The 19,080-nt window shown below is 38.0% G+C and overlaps 2 protein-coding genes across 3 annotated transcripts; both read left to right on the plus strand.

The window, feature by feature from the left end:
* Positions 1 to 6,025: 6,025 nt before the first annotated feature.
* On the plus strand, positions 6,026 to 11,600 carry LOC112182610 (beta-hexosaminidase 1). The gene is made up of 15 exons (XM_024321113.2): positions 6,026 to 6,492; positions 6,594 to 6,677; positions 7,173 to 7,208; positions 7,336 to 7,447; positions 7,553 to 7,623; positions 7,755 to 7,885; positions 8,343 to 8,359; positions 8,515 to 8,563; positions 9,188 to 9,288; positions 9,653 to 9,712; positions 9,803 to 9,836; positions 10,397 to 10,495; positions 10,692 to 10,751; positions 10,842 to 11,092; positions 11,245 to 11,600. The coding sequence occupies exons 1-15, from the start codon at positions 6,163 to 6,165 to the stop codon at positions 11,418 to 11,420; spliced, it is 1,611 nt and encodes a 536-aa protein (XP_024176881.1). The 5' UTR covers positions 6,026 to 6,162; the 3' UTR covers positions 11,421 to 11,600.
* Positions 11,601 to 12,945: 1,345 nt separating this feature from the next.
* LOC112182611 (protein-tyrosine-phosphatase MKP1) lies at positions 12,946 to 17,736 on the plus strand. Of its 2 annotated transcripts, none has more exons than XM_024321114.2 (4): positions 12,946 to 13,112; positions 13,385 to 16,037; positions 16,716 to 16,901; positions 17,548 to 17,736. In XM_024321114.2, the coding sequence occupies exons 2-3, from the start codon at positions 13,548 to 13,550 to the stop codon at positions 16,770 to 16,772; spliced, it is 2,547 nt and encodes an 848-aa protein (XP_024176882.1). In that variant the 5' UTR covers positions 12,946 to 13,112; positions 13,385 to 13,547; the 3' UTR covers positions 16,773 to 16,901; positions 17,548 to 17,736. The 2 variants fall into 2 exon arrangements, with proteins under 2 accessions (XP_024176882.1, XP_040364631.1); XM_040508697.1 differs by having other exon boundaries at positions 13,512 to 16,037.
* Positions 17,737 to 19,080: the final 1,344 nt, after the last annotated feature.

Raw genomic sequence — 19,080 nt, forward strand, 5'->3', positions numbered from 1 at the left:
AGGCTCGTTTAAGTACCACTAATCTCAGAACCTTCCTAGACATCACACTTACTTTGAGTGAGCTTACTTTGAAGAAAAGCCAAACCATTGGCATTTACTACAAAAATATATGGTAATTGCCTATTACATCTCTTGGAAAAATAAAGACTTAAACAGAATTGGCGATCTATTAATCCCAGCCAGATTTGTAGTCTTTAACCCTTCACTCTAGATCATCTTCTTGATCTTCTTGTTCCATATAGTGAGCTTCTCTTCCTTCACAATATGCTTTTTAGGAGGTGACAATTTCTTCACGAGCTCTACAAATGTGTGCCCAATAATCAGACACTCCACATTAAGAACATACATCTCTTTGCTAAAACTCCATTGATTGAGGTGCTTTGAAAGCGTCATTTAGATGGCTCTTAGTGTTGGTGGAGCCACCAACATGGCCAGAGGCGTTGCCTCCCTCTCTCTTTCCACTTTTACCACTTTGGTTCCGCGTTCGCCTATTTTGGCAATTACCTTCCCAAGTAGAGCGATTATATGGACCATAACGTCCAAATGTATTCCTAAGATTAGGGTTTCCCTCTTGGTGCCCTCTCTTTGGGGTGCGACTATAATTGGATTCCAGAATATGCTATGGTCCCACGGATCTCGAATTATAGTTATTCACAAGGATGTTGTCATGCTTTTAAGCCACATTCATAACTCCAATGAGCTCATGAAACCTCGTGATTCGTCTTGCAGTAACATCAATTCGATAGTTCTTAGCAACCATCAATGCAGAGACGGGGAAAGTAGAGAGAGACTTCTCAATCAACATCGCATTTGTGATCTCTTTACCACAGAATTCCATTAAGGATTTAATGCGAAGTGCTTTCGAGTTGTAGTCAAGAACTGACTTGAGATCACAGAAGCGGAGGCTATGCCATCTCACTTCTAGGTCAGGAAGTAGGGAGTCACGGACATTGCCAAATCTATCTTCGAGTGAGACCCACAGCCTTCTGGGGTCTTCTTCATTCATACACTCGTACTGGAGCGAATCATCCATATGACGAGTCATTAGGATGATGGCTTTCGCCTTATTTGCCTCTAAGGCTGCTCTATTTGCTTCCAAAGCTTGAGCTTGCTCAACAGTTAGCACATCCTGGCTAGGCTCGAGAATCGTATCAAAGATTCCATCGGCCTTGAGATGCTGGCGGATATCACGAACCCACCTGTGATATTCAGAGCCAGTTGTTTCCAATGGAGCAAAGTCTAATTTGTTCAGGTTACTCATCCTGTTAGAGAACAAGAAATTAGGGTCAGTTTCGGAGCGAAAAAGGCTACCACGAAAACAAATAAAATTTCTGAGCGTAGTCGCTTCCAAGAAATTCGATTCCAAGAGGGGTTGGATTGGATAGAAACAATGATGTTTGCGGTTGATCGTTTTATCTCAACAAACTCTAAGTTTGGAGAACTCTAAAGCTCCAAGCTTGGAGTGAGCACGAACCCCCACAGTTCGGCTTAATTTGGTCTCCCCTATGATAAAGAAAGGGGGGTAAAAGAAGGGAGATTGCAAGTCCCCGAAAAAGAAGAGAAATTAAATTCAAAAACTCTAAAAAAAAGGGAACGTTTAGTAAAAAATACCACGAAATAGGTCGCCGGGAAATTTGACCGGAAAAGTGGCAATAAAAGTCGCCGGAAACGTCGTTGACCGGAGGGATGGCGTGGCAATGGGTCCTTCTGCTGACATGGCAGTGGGTCCTACTGCTGACGTGTAGTGATGACGTGGCAGTGTTGACGTGGCATTGGGTCCATGTGCTGACGTGGCAGTGGGCCTCTACCTTGGGCTTGGTCTTGGGCTTCTTTTCCTTTCCCTTTTTTTTTTCCTTTCTTTTCTTCTCTTCTTCTTTTCTGCCGGTTCAAGACATAGGTGTTCAGGTGGCCAGTTCACATATTTTTAGGCCGGTTTTTGAACTTTTTCTTCCGGTTCTAGAAACCTCATATCAATGGGCTTCTGCTATCAAAATTTGGTGGAAATTGGAGATCCGGAAGATGGTGAACTGGTGTAATATTTGCTGCGAGATGTATGGAGCTTCCGGTGGCCGGTTTGGTAGGTTTCCGGCCGGTTCTTGGGGTGCCGCCGCCAGTTCTGGATTCCTGGAATCGAGTTCTTCAATGTGTGAGGTGGAGGCAAAAAAAGGCTTCAAGGTTTTGTATTCGATTCAAGGTTGTTAGCTTCTTGAATCAGAGTTTGGCTATTTGTTTTAGGGTTAGGGTTTTGTGCTGATAACGTGTTGTAGAGAAACTGAAATTGAGAGGAAATCGCTGTGTATTCTTATTAATAATAGGGGCCTCTTTATATAGAGGATTACAATGTATAGAATCTCAATCATATAAGGAAACTAATCGTACATTGAATAGGAATCTAGATCATTCTAATTTAACCCTATTACTACTAAGTCAAGTAACCTAGAGTTTGGGTCAAACACAAATTAGGGTTTACTGGAACAATATCTTACTTTTTGATGCCCCTCCAACCCCCGATGGTCGCTTTCCAATTGTTCTTCAACATTTCCAATGGCTGATTGTCTTTGTTGGCACTATTCTAAAAGTGGTCTGTTTTATGTGAAAAGTGGTTATAGATTGATACAAGATATTCATGACAGAGATAATGGTGGTGTGGGAGGGTCAGTTTCTCAAGATGCTACAATCTGGAAATGTGTGTGGAGTCTCAAGATCCCAAATGCAGCAAGAGTTTTCATTTGGAGAGTCTTAGAAAATATTCTCCCTTGTAATTCTTCCTTATTTAGACGGCTTATAACTTGATGCAAGATTGAAGTTGAAACATCAATCCATGCACTTTGGTTGTGTCCTAAAGCAAAAGCGGTTTAGTGTTTATCCCCCTTCAAAGCTGCAGTTGGAAATTGGAAATTTGGTTCTTTCAAGGAATTGTTCTGTTTTGCTGCCTCCATCTTGTCTGCTGCAGGTTTGGTTTTGGTGGTGCTAATTTGTTGTCGTATTTGGCAAGCAAGAAATGAAGAATTCCATCAACGCAAATTTGTAAGCCCTGATTATATTTTTTTTTCTCAAGTTCAGACTTCTTATGCTGAATTTCTGAAGGTACATCAGACTCATTAATTCCTTACCTCCTAGACCTGTTGGTTTTACTAATAAATGGGTTAGCCCACAGCTCCCTTTCGTTAAGTTAAATTTTGATGGTGCTTTGGATGATACGAATGGAGTCAGAGGCTTGGGAATTATCCTGCATAATGAAAGGGGTGATATGTTATTGGGTAAAGCTATGGTATGTTAATATTTCTCATACATCAACTATTTTTACTCCTGTAAGGACTCATGTTATCACTTTGAGGACTAATATTACTATTTTCATGACTCATATGGTAAATTAAGAAAATTTACCACTTTAAGGACTCATGTTACCACTTTGAGGACTAATATTACTATTTTGAAGACTCATGTGGTAACTAAGAAAATTTACCACTTTAAGGACTTATGTTACTACTTTGAGAACTAATATTACTATTTTGATGACTCATTTTACCACTTTTAAGGCAATTGTATGTATGCATGTCATACGTTAACACATTGTAGAATTTTCCTATGTTGTTAGCAGCTTCAAAAGGGATGCCTGGCAGGTTTAATGCAAAGACAACTGAAATATATGCTGCAGCTTTGGGATTGCAGGTGCTCTCTCAATCCGGGTTCCAATCTGCTTAATTGATTCTTGAATTTGATGCTCTTGCTGTAGTCAAGAATTTGGCTAAAGAGAAATTAGATTGGTCTGTTGAAAGCATGTTAATAGAGGAGGTGAAAACTATGTCTCATTTCTTCACTTCAGTTTTTTGTACATTTTGCCCACAAAAATGTAAACGCGCTTTTGTTTCCTGCATTTCGAGTTTGGGTTGCGGATGCATCACAATGGCTATCACATGTACTTAGAACTGATGTAACTATCTAAATTGCGTTTTAATGCAATTCATTTCTTTCTTCTAAAAAAAAAAATTGAAGCTATAAAGCTATGGTATGTTAACATTTCTCATACATTAACTATTTTTACCACTTTAATGACTCATGTTACCACTTTGAATACTAATATTACTATTTTGAGGACTCGTATGGTAAACTAAGAAAATTTATCACTTTAAAGACTTATGTTACTACTTTGATGATTAATATTACTATTTTGAGGACTCATGTGGTAACTAAGTAAATTTACCACTTTAAAGACTCATGTTACCACTTTAAGGACTAATATTACTATTTTGATGACTCATTTTACAACTTTTAAGGCAATTTTATACATGTCATACGTTAACACATTGTGAAATTTTCCATAAAGCTATAAAACTAAGATTATCTCCGACACTCTATGTAACCGTTAATAAAATCTCTCTCACCTCTTCCTTGTCAAAAATGCACTATAACTCTCACTTTACTATAATGATAATGATAGCTCCACTCCAACGATCCCCTACTACGTCAAAGTACCAAACTGAAAAAAATCCATTACATGCTTATGTTCATTTTATGGTGTTGGAAACATTCATATTTCTTTTATGGTGTTGGAAATGTTCATATTTCTTTTATACAAGATTACCTAACCAAATCCCCCATATGCCTGGATACATACTTCACGAATCAAACAACAATTTTATACAAGATTATAATAGAAAAAACAATTTTATACAACAGATGCAAGACACATGAGTTCTATTTTAATGATCCAATCTAATCATTTTAACTTACACTGCAAACAATAGTTGCAAATTGTTTGTTTCTAGATCGAAACTGTTTGTAATTAGATTTTTCTTTTACATATTACTTTACGCTTTGCTCACCCCTTCCTGATGTGCAAGAATCTGCCCCTTCACAACTCAACTATAATTTTTCCAATAAAATACAAGACGTTTGGCTCCCTCGCAACATGCAAAAAAGACTACTCTCTCATTTTATAATTCCATTTTGATACATTAATTTGATATAGTAAGTTCAATTTATTTATTTTATTTAGGTAAAGTGTCAAATGTTATTTTTTTTTAAATTTCTTTTTTGACATATATATCTCACTTTTTGACGCTCTCTCTCATATGCGATGGTCACTTTCCAATAATTATTCTAGATGTGTTGTTTGTCTACACTGAGTTAAAGCTACAAATTGACAACCAAAACATATATATTCTCAAAATTAGAAACCACAATCATCCCCGATCCTACACTATGAAACTTTTAATAAAACCTAGCTCACCTCTTCCTTGTTGAAAATGCACCCCAACAGTCACTTCACTAATATTGAAGGTTCGATCCCGACGATTCCCTATTGAAGTACCAAACCATAAAATTCCATTACTGTTCTTGAATATAATAGCCAATTAGAGCAACTCCAACAGCTTCCCTATAATTTTTGTATTATAGGGAACCAAAAGTCAAAGCTTTAGCTATTTTTTCTTCTCTAACTCCAACAGATTCCCTATTTTGCAGCAATCTCTAAAATCTCCATAATTCTTCCTTAAATTCTGGAGTTTGCTGTAAATATAGGGAATTTGGTTTTCTCTCTCCTCACTTTCCCTAAAATAGAGATGGTTATAGAGAATCTGTTGGAGCAAAAGAGGCTTATTTTTCTCTAAAATCAAAATATAGGGAATCTGTTGGAGTTGCTCTTATATCCCAAGCCAAAAACAAGTCTCAGAACGCCGGAGCTACCTCCATTCTCACCCTCAACAACAATGCAAGAAAGACAGATTCCCATTTCAACCATGCACTTCAAAATCTCTACACACCACGCCAAAACAAACTAAAGATTCCAACGTACTTTTCCATCAAATTTAAGACATCCCGTCATTTACCCCTTGTCTTGGCGGTTGGTCCAAAGATGGCTATAGCCTATCGAAAGTACCAACTGTCACAACCTTCAGCGTAAAACATTAGCTTTGCCTTTCTCGCCGTAAAAACAGCATCAGAGTAACAATAAATTCCGGGGATTTCTCTCTCTATTTCTCACCCCATGCATTTTAATTACTTACCGAGCAAAACAACCCCACTTTGCGATCAGCATCAGAGACCACACCACTGTGTTTGTCTCTACTCATCATCATCTTCCAAATGTTCCACCCACTATAAGAGCTCTTACTAATCAAACATTCAAACCCAACAATCCCCATCTGCCCCAGACCATCCATGGCGACTTCCTTTGTCTTGTTCCTATTCGTTTTCTCGACCGCGCTCTGTTTTTCTCAGGCCAAAGTCAAAGGGCCCATCACGTATTTATGGCCGTTGCCGGCGGAGTTTTCTTCCGGCAACCACACGCTCACCGTCGACCCGGCGCTGTCGCTCGTCGTCGGCGGGAACGGGGGCAAGTCCGTCATTTTGAAGGAGGGGTTTGATCGGTACAAGGCGATTATATTCAAGAACAGTAATGGGGTTACTGGGATTGATAGAATGAAGGCCAAGGGAGAGAGCTATGATATTAGTAAAGTCAGAGTTGTGGTGCAGTCGGAGAGCGAAGATGTGAGTTGGGTTTTTGGTGGAATTGGGATTGGTTTATCCATTTATGGAAATGATTTTGAGATTTTGATACTGGGTTTGTCTGTGGTTTTTGCTTTTTGCAGCTTAATCTTGGTGTGGATGAGAGCTATACTCTGTTTGTGTTGAAGGAAGATGGGAAAGCTATTGTTGGGGAGGCCACTATTGAGGTCAGTTGGTGTTTATTATAGTAATTTGTTGCTGATTTGAAGATTAAAGTGTTAGTTTTGTTGTCTTGAAGGCTTGAGCTTTTTGTAGAATGAATTAGCAACGTGTATCAAGCTAGCAGCTTTTCTTTATATGAGTGTTTTAGTTTTTGACTTCTTTGGTGTTTGATGAAAATTTTAGAGGCAGATGCATAGTTTGTTGCTGATGTGAAGATTAAAGGGTTAATTTTGTTGCCTTAAAGGCTCAGGTTTTTTGTAGAATGATCCACAATGTGAATCAAGATGGCAATTTTCTGTTCGGTTTGATTGAAGATAATATAGATAAGAGTAAAGGTCTCCATTGTATCTTGCAATTCTGTGGGACTACCTCTGGCTCTGACTAGTACAGTTTAATTTTAGATCAGGTTTAATTAATCTGGACTTGCATTTAGACTAATTTCATAACAATATGTTATGGTTATGCTGTGATGTTGATTTGTGTTTGCTTTTTGTTTGCAGGCAAACACAGTGTATGGTGCGTTGCGGGGGTTAGAGGTATGTGTGGCTATTACATTGCATTACTAAATAGGCATGTCGATTTATAATACCAAATCTCTCATTTTGCTTATTATTGTTATGTATTGTGAAACCTCATTGATTCTTCTCTTCTACTATGTGCTAGACTTTCAGCCAATTGTGTACTTTTAACTATGAAACTAAATCCATGCAAGTACATAAGTCACCATGGAACATACGAGACAAACCAAGGTTTGCATATCGAGGGCTTTTGCTTGGTAAGCTACAAATTTTCATATGAAAGAATTGAATTTTCTGTGAAGCTCATTGACTAGTTTGTCCTATAATGTATCTTAGTGGCCATCTTATTGAAACTTCTGCAGATACATCAAGGCACTATTTACCAATTGATGTAATTAAGCAAGTAATTGAATCGATGTCATATGCTAAACTTGTAAGATCTTTCACCCAGCTTTGTTTCCATACTAAAATCCATCTAAGCACGTTGACCTGGATGTGTTTCTTTCTTTTTTCCTTTTCTCCTCTTTTTTATGTAATACTGATATTGAGAATTACATTAAGTAGAATGTTCTTCATTGGCACGTCATTGATAGAGAGTCATTTCCTCTAGAAGTACCTACATATCCCAAATTGTGGAAAGGTGCATATTCACAGTGGGAGAGATACACCATTGAAGATGCATATGAAATTGTCAAGTAAGATTTCTGTATATTATTCAACCCTCCTTAGCTTAAGAACTTTAATTGCTCAAACAGACTTGTTTGTTCACTTTCTAATATTTGCTTTGAAGAGTTGAAGATTATTTTCTAATCATTGTATTTTATCTGTTGAAAAAATACAAAGTAATGTGATACATAGTCGTATAGTGGATAAAGAACCTGATCTGAACTTATTTAAAAGTGATAAGGACACTGATAACAGTTCTCCTATTAGTTGATTGACAACCGCTATAAAATACTGCTTATAAGGGAAAAAAAATGGTGTATTTTCAACTACTATACTTTATTCACAGCCTTCTAAAATAATGGTGATCTAGATACATCTTTTTGTTTTATCTGAGCATCTTAGTATCTGATATAGACTGTATGCTCCCTTACTCTTACATAGACTAATATTGTGTTTCTTTCCACATTTCAACATGTTAACGTGAAGCTTTGCGAAGACTAGAGGTGCGTATAATCTTGATTCCTTTTATGGGCAAGAAAATAACTTGTACACTTTACTTTTTCCATTTGTTTCTTAGCCTGGGCGTAAGACATTCTTTTTTGTCACCTTCACAAGATTGTGTGTATTTTACTTAATCCTTTCACATTTTTTGTAACAGGCATCAATGTTATGGCAGAAGTAGATGTCCCTGGTCATGCACAATCATGGTAAAGCCTCCTTAATATCAACTGTTGTCGTAAGCTAATGTGTTGAACATATTATTGTTGCTCAGAAAGTTTCAGTATGAGGAAAAGTTTCCAATTTCAAACATTTTGTCTCTATAGGCTTCTAGCTATTTTCTCTGAGCCAGGATTGATGCATTAGTAAGTATGATATTTGAAAAAATAAAGCTTTACTGCCCTCTGGTTTCTTCAGTACTTGGCTGTAAATCTTATTTCTTTATATGCAAAGTACTGTCCTTTTTATGCGTACCATATTGTAGTCTTGGTTAACTTCCCACTACCAAAACTTGCAGTGGTTTTTTTATGATAAGAGGAAATAGAAAATGAAGTGAGAGAAGGTGAGTGTACTCACTGCAGACCACTATCTAGTAACGTCTATACGAAAAAAATTCTTTCTCATTCACCACTAGGTCAAAGTGAACAAAATTGTTTTTTTTTTTTTGGCAATTTTTTTCTGTGCATCATGCACTTTCAGGAAACATAAAATTAGAACAGCAAAAAGTTCAGAGTTCATCTGAAATTTCATCCTTATTTAGAAAATCATTCTTTTGCATCATCTTCTGAAAACCGCTAATTCATGGAATGCAAACCTGTTCTTAATCCTCTCAGGGGCACTGGATATCCTGATCTCTGGCCTTCCTCTTCCTGCACAGAGCCTCTTGATGTTTCAAAGAATTTTACTTTCGACGTGCTTTCTGGCATTCTGACAGGTAAAGTTTGTGAAAACATTTTGTTGTTCTTGGACAAAGATGTTTTCTAATTGTTTTATTTATTTATTATGTGCTTATAGTGGATTAGTTGTCATATAGGATGTCAAGAACTTTCTCTCCTTCTCACATAAGAAAACAAGGGATATGTATTTAGCACTTGCACATGATTATGCTCAGGGACTTTGTCAGGAGCATATTAGCTAAATGTCCACTAATTGATGTATATAGGTAGGAGTAGGATTGTCTGCAAATCATGAATGTCATATCTGCTTGGGATTTATTTTATAACTCTGTTTATAGTTTCTATGGAAAATTTTATATTTACCTTACATATAGTTATGAAATTTTAACTTCTATTATGTAGATTTGAGAAAGATTTTCCCCTTCGAGCTTTTCCACTTGGGTGGTGATGAAGTTAATACAAGTCAGTTTGAATTCTAGTTTTTATTTCAAGCTAAGATTCTGCAGTTATTTAATTGACAAAATTATCTTATGCTGTTCCAATATTTTACAGCTTGCTGGGAAGTTACTCCACATGTAAAGAAATGGTATTCACTTCATTTGGTTATATTTATCATCTTTCAAATGCTATATTATCAATTTCAATTTCAATTAATCTTACAAAGTAAAAGGAAACACAAAGCATCTAAGTTTTTGCCAGCCTCTAAATGTAGATTTTTAGTATTTGACACATCTTCAATTCTTGACATGGTATACCCATCTTCTGGATAACTTTCCCGAAGCACATAATGTGGGCTTCTGTTTTCCCCATCATCTATCTGTGACTAATTTTACTTAGTAGTCAGGTCTAAGATTTCAACTGATTGAGGTAGCATAGGAACTAAGCTATGATTGGATCACTCCACTCTATAAAGTAGTTATTACGTTAATGGTATCTTTGGAAATTAGTAAAGGAAGTATGGCCACTGAAGTCAGATCTCATACTATCTAAGAGTTCTGTTTCGAACTTTTAGTAAACCTGAAGGCCTGAGCCAGTGGAAGAAATATTTTTGTTGGCATGTTTCATGTCTCAAATAATTTTACCTTGCAGGATTTCTGTTTGATATGTGTACTGCTCTTTTTTTTTTTTTTTTTTTTTTATATATAGGCTTAAGCAACAGAACATGACTGCCAAAGACGCCTACCAATATTTTGTTCTCAAAGCACAAGAAATAGCAATTTCCAAAAATTGGACCCCGGTCAACTGGTATGTCTAAGATTATATCAAGTTTTTTATCGTCATTTTACTGTTGGCCGTTTCCCTTTGCATTGGTCTGCATGGGAAGTTTGCAGATTGCTGTTTCCTTGTATTCTCTATGATCTTGACAAGGTTAAAGTTATGAAACAGCAGTTTCTCAATACTGTAAAAGTTAATGTGACAGACTTAAGTTTTCTTACCTCAGGGAAGAAACCTTCAACACCTTCCCAACGAAGCTCAATCCAAAGACTGTAGTGCATAACTGGTGATTTTCGTCCTCTGTGTAGGTTTTTAATAGTATCAAGTGAAGATATAGTTGTTTTAAGCACTTTCTCATCTTCCAAATTTTGCATAGGTTGGGCGGAGGGGTTTGTCCAAAGGCTGTTGATCAAGGTTTCAGATGTATTTTCAGCAATCAAGGTGTTTGGTATCTTGACCATCTAGATGTCCCTTGGGATGCTACATATAATGCTGACCCACTTGAAGGAATAGATGATTCTTCCAAGCAAAAGCTTGTCCTTGGAGGAGAAGTATGCATGTGGGCTGAGACTGCTGATCCATCAAATGTTCAGCAAACAATATGGCCTCGAGCTGCAGCAGCTGCAGGTATAATATATGTAGTGAAAAGTAGATTATCACTACAGCAAATGTTTAAGTTGTTAGCATATGAGCGCAAATGAGATTGGAGATCCAAATTGGTTATATCTTTCTTGCTGCTCTTAAGCTTGAGACTGAAGGTCATTTTGTTTTCTATGTAGAGCGCCTGTGGAGCAGAAAGGAGTCAACTTCTGGAAAAAGTAGTAATGAAACTGCGCTACCTCGGCTACACTACTTCAGATGCCTCTTGAATAGGCGTGGAGTTCAAGCCGCTCCAGTTGAAAACTTCTACGCTCGAAGTGCTCCAACTGGTGCTGGCTCCTGTTATGTTCAATAATTCTTCCATCCATCATATAATGTGATTTCATGTATTCAGAAATGCAACATTTATCTATTTCGATTAAATATACATGCCTTTTTATGATAGTTGTTATTAGCTTACAATAAATGCAAGCATTCCAGAAATTCAGCATTTCTCTTGTTTAATAAAAAAGAGATGGCATCAAATTCTGCTCTACTTATTTGACCAATTTATGCAATAAAAAGATCCCCTCACATGCTGGTAGATCCTTGACGTTATCTTTTTAAAAAGAAAATGTTTATTTTTTCCTTTGTCATTATATTTAGAAAGTGGAAAATGCCACTTGGAACCCATCTAATGGAATATGATTTTGTTGGCTTGTAGTTTTAGTGGTAAAAATTTACAAGGTCCCGAGTTATATCCCCCCGTCTCTAAACCATAAGTCTTAATTCATGTATGACAAATTTCTTCTCTTTTCATTGAATCACAATCCAAGACTCTGACATCCTAGCGGGACACACATGGATCAAAATTGCAATTGACTCTAGAGACTATCCTTAAAGAAATCTGATCAATGTATTTCCAGGAGTTCATATAACATTCATATGGGACAATTGCTTGAACAAGTTTATTAAATTCAAGTCTATGCTTAACTTGTCAAATAATCAAGAAAAGAACCATGAAAGATGCTAATATTGACTAAACTCCCCATATTCTTTGAATTTCCACAAAGACATTGACTTCAAGTTTACATTTTGAGGACTAAAATTTGTTAGGCAAGAATGCCAAAATCCATAGCCAATCCAACGCAGGTTTATGCTTGTGGGCAACAACTAGTAACAACATTTGTTAGACTGAGTTCAAATTTTTTGTCTAGTTCTACCACAATTTCAAAAGTTGGAGACTTTGGCTTGAAAACTTGAAAGTGTCACTTTCTTCATTAACTGTGAAAATTATCAAGTACTAGCAAACTAACAATCATCATTTCTCCCAAATCTAGGCCCTATTTAATGGTCATTTTCAATGCATAATGTACATGTCTTTCTTGGCCCCCCTTGTGGTTTAACAACTTTGTCATTTTATACAGCAGCATTTTTTAAATAATTATGAAACTTTTTCTTTCCAAATCTGAATTATTAATATTACCTACCAAAGTTGTTTTCTGAAAGTTTAGTCAAAATTTATGTTTAGTCCTAACTAGGAAAAAGATTAGATTTTTTGAATCCTATGCTAGTCAAAATTCAAAATTACTAATTTCGAGTTTTGACTGTCAAACCATTAACAACCAAATTTACTAATTCAGAATGTGAAGACCATCAAAATAAAACCAAAAGTTTCAAAGAGCAAAAACCCAATGTATAACACTCTAAATTCCAAATCTTCTTGCCTTAAATAAAATGGTCAAACAAAAAATGAGGTCAAGGTAAGCAAGATCAGTATCTTTACCAAAACAAATCAAACTTGTTTAAGTAAAAAAATTAAATCAAAGCATAAAATCGATCCGGGTTCGGGTCGAAAGTGGATCCGTCACACTCTCTGAAACAGTCAAATAAGAAAAGGAAGCAATTGAAACCCAGTGGCTTACTCCATTCTTCTTCTCCTCCTCCTTCTTCTTCTTCCCTCCTCTGCTTCGCTTCGTCTTCTTCTCTCTCTAAAACGCCTGAAGCTTTTCACAGTCGCAGCTCTGCTCTGGGTCTCGCACACTTAGGGTTTCTGGTGTCTCAATCTGTAAGTCATAAATCTAATCTCTTTCTAAGTTTTGCATCACGTTAAGAACCCTAGGACTGAAATTGCGTCGTTTTTTATTCAATTTCTTGTTAAAGATGACAAATTTATGCTTTAGCTGAAGATGGGTATGTTCCATTTTTATCATTTCCCATACCCAATATTGTTTGTACCGATTTTTTTAGTGCTTGTTGATTTGGTTTTACTGCAAATTTAAGAGCTTTTTGTTGTTTGGTAGTTTAAATTTTTTATTGTAGTTTTTGTTTCTGTGTCAGTGTGTTTGTAGCTGATGCTTGATCTGATACGGTTTTGATTTCTCACATTCTTGGTAATTGAAACCCAACTGTGTAATTGGAGCATAGAAAAGTGAGAAATGGAAATGAGATAGGGGTTTTTTTTCAGATAGCTGGGTTTTTGGAGTAAGAATTTCTGTTGGGAATGGTGGATAGTGAGGATGCCTCTGCTAGTTCTCGGGCTCCGGTCCCGCTTTCCGGCTCCCGGAAAATGTTCTGGCGCTCGGCTTCGTGGTCTGCTTCGAGGACCGCGGCTCACAACCCTGAGACTGAGGAAAAGGACCTTGCAGATCCAAATGCGGCTGCAGGGAACAGTAATGGGCAGAGTCACCGTAGGTTTCCTGTTCCGTTGACCCCGCGGTCTCAGCAGAATAGCAAGGCTAGGTCTGGTTTGCCGCCCTTGCAATTGCCTATTGCTAGGCGTAGCTTGGATGAGTGGCCCAAGGCAGGTTCAGATGATATTGGTGAGTGGCCACAGCCTCCTACTCCGAGTGGGAGAGGTGGTGGGGAGAGGTTGAAACTTGATTTGTCAGCCATTCAGAACAACCCGGCAAAGAATGGTGGGCTTGTGAGGAGGGATAAGATTGCTTTCTTTGACAAAGAGTGTTCGAAAGTGGCTCAACACATTTATCTTGGTGGGGATGCCGTTGCGAAGGACAGAGACATTCTTAAGCAGAATGGGATAACCCATGTTCTGAATTGCGTGGGTTTTGTTTGTCCTGAGTATTTCAAGGCAGATTTTGTGTATAGAACTCTATGGTTGCAGGATAGTCCTACAGAGGATATTACTAGTATTCTATATGATGTTTTTGATTACTTTGAAGATGTTAGGGAACAAGGTGGAAGGGTTTTTGTTCATTGTTGTCAAGGGGTGTCTCGGTCCACATCATTGGTGATTGCTTATCTTATGTGGAGAGAAGGACAAAGTTTTGATGATGCATTTCAGTATGTGAAAGCAGCTAGAGGTATTGCTGATCCAAATATGGGCTTTGCTTGTCAGTTATTACAGTGTCAGAAGAGAGTTCATGCTTTCCCTCTTAGCCCAAGTTCACTATTGAGGATATACAGAATTGCCCCACATTCGCCATATGATCCTTTGCATCTCGTCCCCAAAATGCTGAATAATCCCTCACCTTCTGCTCTGGATTCTAGAGGTGCTTTTATTGTTCATATACCTTCTGCAATCTATCTTTGGATTGGTAACAACTGTGAGCTTATCATGGAAAGGGATGCAAGAGGGGCTGTTTGTCAGATTGTTCGGTATGAGAGAGTGCAAGGCCCAATAACAATAATCAAGGAAGGGGAAGAGCCTGCTTACTTTTGGGATGCTTTTTCAAACCTTTTACCCTTGATGGATAAATCTGGCAATGGAGTAGAGGTTGGGGAGTCAAAAGATAAGATTCGTCCAGGTGAAAGGAAGTCAGACACATATAATATTGATTTTGAAATTTTCCAGAAAGCTATTATGGGAGGTTTTGTACCTCCATTTGCATCCTCGCAAAATGAACATGAAACTCATCTTCCTGCCAGAGAGAGCAGCTGGAGTGCACTCAGGCGTAAGTTTGCCTCAGGAAACATGAAGGAGTTTGTCGCAGCACCCCGGTTATCTCTCACCAGGGTCTATTCAGATTCAATGATGTTTCTTCAGTCTACTAAAAGTTCTATATCACCTTCAGTTGCACACTCTTCATCTTCATCGTCCTCTACTTCCTCACCTCCATATCTGTCACCAGATTCCATCTCTTCTGATTCAAGCACTTGTTCAAAGTACTTTTCAGAATCCTCTCTGGATTCTCCATCTGCAGCTTCCTGTTCCCTTCCGGTATCATCAACATTGCCAAATTGTTCTGACATGTGTCTCCTCTCCCCTAGATCGTCTTATCAACCCATGTCTAACCAAGAAAAAGTTGTTTCCAATTTTAGTTCACAGGCCAGTTCTCGGTCAACCCCAATACCATCTAAAAAGTTATCATCTTCACTTGCAGAGCGTAGAGGTAGCTTGTCGAAGTCTCTCAAATTACCTGTGATGAGTTTGAATACTTCCTCGAAAATTCTTCCTAATGAAGAAGGTGGTGTAGGGATAAATGATAGTACTTGTTTTGTACATGGCAAGAACAATGTTGGCAATGTATTACAGTCAAAGGATGGTGTTGAAAATGGCGGGGAAGATTCAACACCACAATGCAACATAGTGCTGGGTAAGGCAGATCGTATTGACTCGTGCCAAAGGGAAGCTTCTCTTATCAAACATAGTGCTGAACCTTGGAGAAATTGCCTTCCTGGAGGAGCTGCAGAATCCTCCGCCTCAAAGAAGATGGGGGCAAGTTGTCCTGTGCAATCTAATTCTATGCAACCTTTTGTATGCCGGTGGCCCAGTTTAGAGAAGCTAGCAACATTTGGTGCAAGTGAACTAGATTCTAAAGCTGTGTTTGCTATTTTCTCACCAAATAGAGACTTAGGTAAAAGTGAAGGCAGGATTTTGTATCTATGGGTAGGAAGGTTTTTTGACAATGGTAATCTTCAGATTCAATTAGAAAGTGACAAAAACAGAGCTGATATAGAAGAGATTGACTGGGACCAAGTTGGTTCTGATGTCCTCATCCAAACGGGTCTGCCAAAGGACACAATCATTAAGGTATGGACTCTATAATTGAAATTTTACTTTTACCTTTTGCTCATTTCATCTTTACTTTTTAAGCTTGCACCTTTAGGGCTCAGTTGATGTGGGTTCTTGCAAACTATGAAGGGTTTGTAAACTGGGGGAGAGATTGTAGCACCATTTACTAGTGTCTATTTCTCAAAGGCATTCAGCTTTTGATTGTTAAGTGAGCTGTCAAGAGTTTTTCTATCGAGTTTATCACAGAGCTTGGGTATTTTTTCTATTGTTGAAGTTTTAAATGCTGTACGTAATTATTTTGTACAAACCTCAACTTCGTTTAGCTCAATAATGTCTTTATAACGAGTGATTGAATCTGAGCTTGAAAGTTTATTGCACTAGAAAATCTGGTTCCTTTCTTTTCTCCTGAATGTTCCAGCATGGCCCACTTGCAGTTTTTAACATTTTCCCCATTGATTCTGTCCGTTTCATGCTAATGTGTTTTTTTGTCTGGATTTGATGCTAATGTTTAATTCCTTTCTCTTTTATAATGTGTCTTATGTTCAATATGATTCTTACTTTCTTTGCGTTCTTTTTGTATTTCATGCACTACGATATTCTCTAGGACCAAAACCTGTGAAATGCATATGCTTGTCGCCTCTTGTGCAATCTTGCAGGGTTTGTAACCATATATACTTGATATTGTTTCTGAAACAGATTGTTAAAGAAAATGAAGAACCGGTGGAATTTTTTGCGTTGTTGAGTCCATTGTAGCGCCAATGCAAATGAGGGATAGATTCTTTATCCCTAGTGCGTAAATCAATTTTCTCTCTCCAGCTGGGTTAATTTGCAGTCCAACTTTTTCAGACATCAAGATGAACTCCCGTGGTAAAAACCACCGAGGTAATGGCCTAGGCAGCACCCTTTACTGTACTTGTGTCCATATGTATGCCAGTCTAGTGTTTGTTTGTTTTTTTTTTTTTCCTCTTCTTTCTTTTGGGAGGGGGCAAAGTTCTACCGCATTTCTTTCACACATGAAACATAGATGAGCCGTTAGTAAGGAGTGGGATTAGGATTACACTGTTGTCACGGTGATGTGTTAGGCCACTAGGAATTCAACCCTCTAGTCCGACCTTATTATGCTGTTCTATAATATTAGATCTTTCTAAAGGAGCATTGTGCATGCTTAATTTTATTACATTTCCTGCATTGAAACATGATGTTTCGATGGGGATCATAGTGTATGCTATGCTAGTAGAATTCTGTGTTCAACTTTTGCTCTGTGTTAAAAATATTCTATTTGAAAGGGTCGCAATGTATGTCTGTGGACAAAGAGAAAGGAGCTTAGACAAGCTCTTTTGTCTCAACAAACTCGGACCAATCAAGTGAAATATTCATTAATATGCAGCAATTAAAAAGTGAGGAAAATGAAAAGAAATGTGCCATTTTGCATTAGCTTGAATAAGGGTTGTTGATTAATGTTTTCGTTTATAAGCATCTTTTTTTTTTCTTTTGTTTTGTTAAATTCTTTTGGACATGTTGTGTACAGGAGGAGGCTGCTTTCTAACTGCATCGTGGCTAGTCAACTGGTTGTACAGTGCTGTAATACCTTGGTAACTCAAAAATCAGATTTTCTTGTATATTCAATCATATAAGGAATCAAATCCTGAATGCCTTTCAGGACAAGCAATTTACATTAAACTTTCCATTCTAAAATGTTACTTCTCTCTTCTCCTTCCACGTTATCGCAATGCCATGACTAAAAATTGGTTGCAACCAGTTTCTGTTGTGATAATTTGATTCTATTGAGCACTCATTTTGGTCATCAGACATACTATGTTAGCGTCTATTCAGCCTTTAGGGTGTGTGACTAGACTGAATCATCACAATTGAAATTGGGTTTTTAAATCCAAGATCCTTGTTAGGTCAGTCCATGATCAATGTGCCCCCCAAATGAGTATTTGTTTCTGAGACGAGTAATTCATTCAAGTAATTAATGAAGATAAATCCTCAAAATGGGATGAAGATAGTCACTCGCTTGAGGAAGCAAACTTGAGATAAGCAATGTACCTCATATTATAGAACAGTTATCCAACCAAGTGACCAATATATGGGCGCAATGAGATGAGCAAACTTGAGGAAGTTAAGGTGATGGTAACTTATCTTTCAAATATACAAACATTCACGAATGTCTTTGCCCTGAATTTTAACAGACACTGAATGAATGAATCTTTGACGGAGGTACTTAAACGGTGCACTTTTGTACTTGGAACAATTTTCTTAAAAATATGGGTACCATCTAGTTTAAGATGGTTTAGACCGTACTCATAATAATATGTTAAGAGAAACAAAATATGATAAAAATCCTTTGAATTACTAAAAAAAAAAAATCCTTTGAAATATACAGATAAAAAAATTTGTTGGACTTTAACAAATCCTACAACTTTAGAGCGTGAAAGTCTAGAATGATACATTGTTATACCACAGGGGGGGGGGGGTTTGAGCAGAGAGAGACGGCAGCACTCTTCTGAGGATCCGCTGGTACCAGAGATGCGGTGATGAAGGCATTGATTGTGTCTTTGATCGTGTTATTGTTTAGCGTTGGCCGGTCTGGAGTAGATCTGAGTTGGGGTTCGTCGGGGTTCGTCTTTGATTTCGGATTTGCGATACTGCGTTTGGTACAACAGGCTGGGTTCGATGGGATTTGATTTTGATCGCGTGCTGTGGCGATGGGGTCGGCCACCTGAGTTCGGCGCGGCGAGGTTGACGACAAAGGTTGGGATGTCTGTCGCGGGGAGGGTTCGTGGCTATGGCTGTCGATACTTGGATCTGGGATTGGCGGTTGAGGAGCGAGGAGTGCAAGCACTCCCGGGCGCGGTGATTCAGGGCAGTTGGACGACGGAGTTGCAGCAAATGACGGCGATGGGCCAAGACTTCGGCACAGCGAGCTTGCTGCTGGTGATGGGGACGGCGGTATCGATTCTCTCTTTCTGCACCGGGTTCTGCCTTGATTGGGTGCCCATATCAATTTTTTGAGTGCCCAGTATAAGGTCGTGGGCTTGGGGGCTGGGCTGGCTTTGGG

This window comes from Rosa chinensis, chromosome 1 (assembly GCF_002994745.2).
Source record: "Rosa chinensis cultivar Old Blush chromosome 1, RchiOBHm-V2, whole genome shotgun sequence".
NCBI lineage: Eukaryota > Viridiplantae > Streptophyta > Magnoliopsida > Rosales > Rosaceae > Rosa > Rosa chinensis.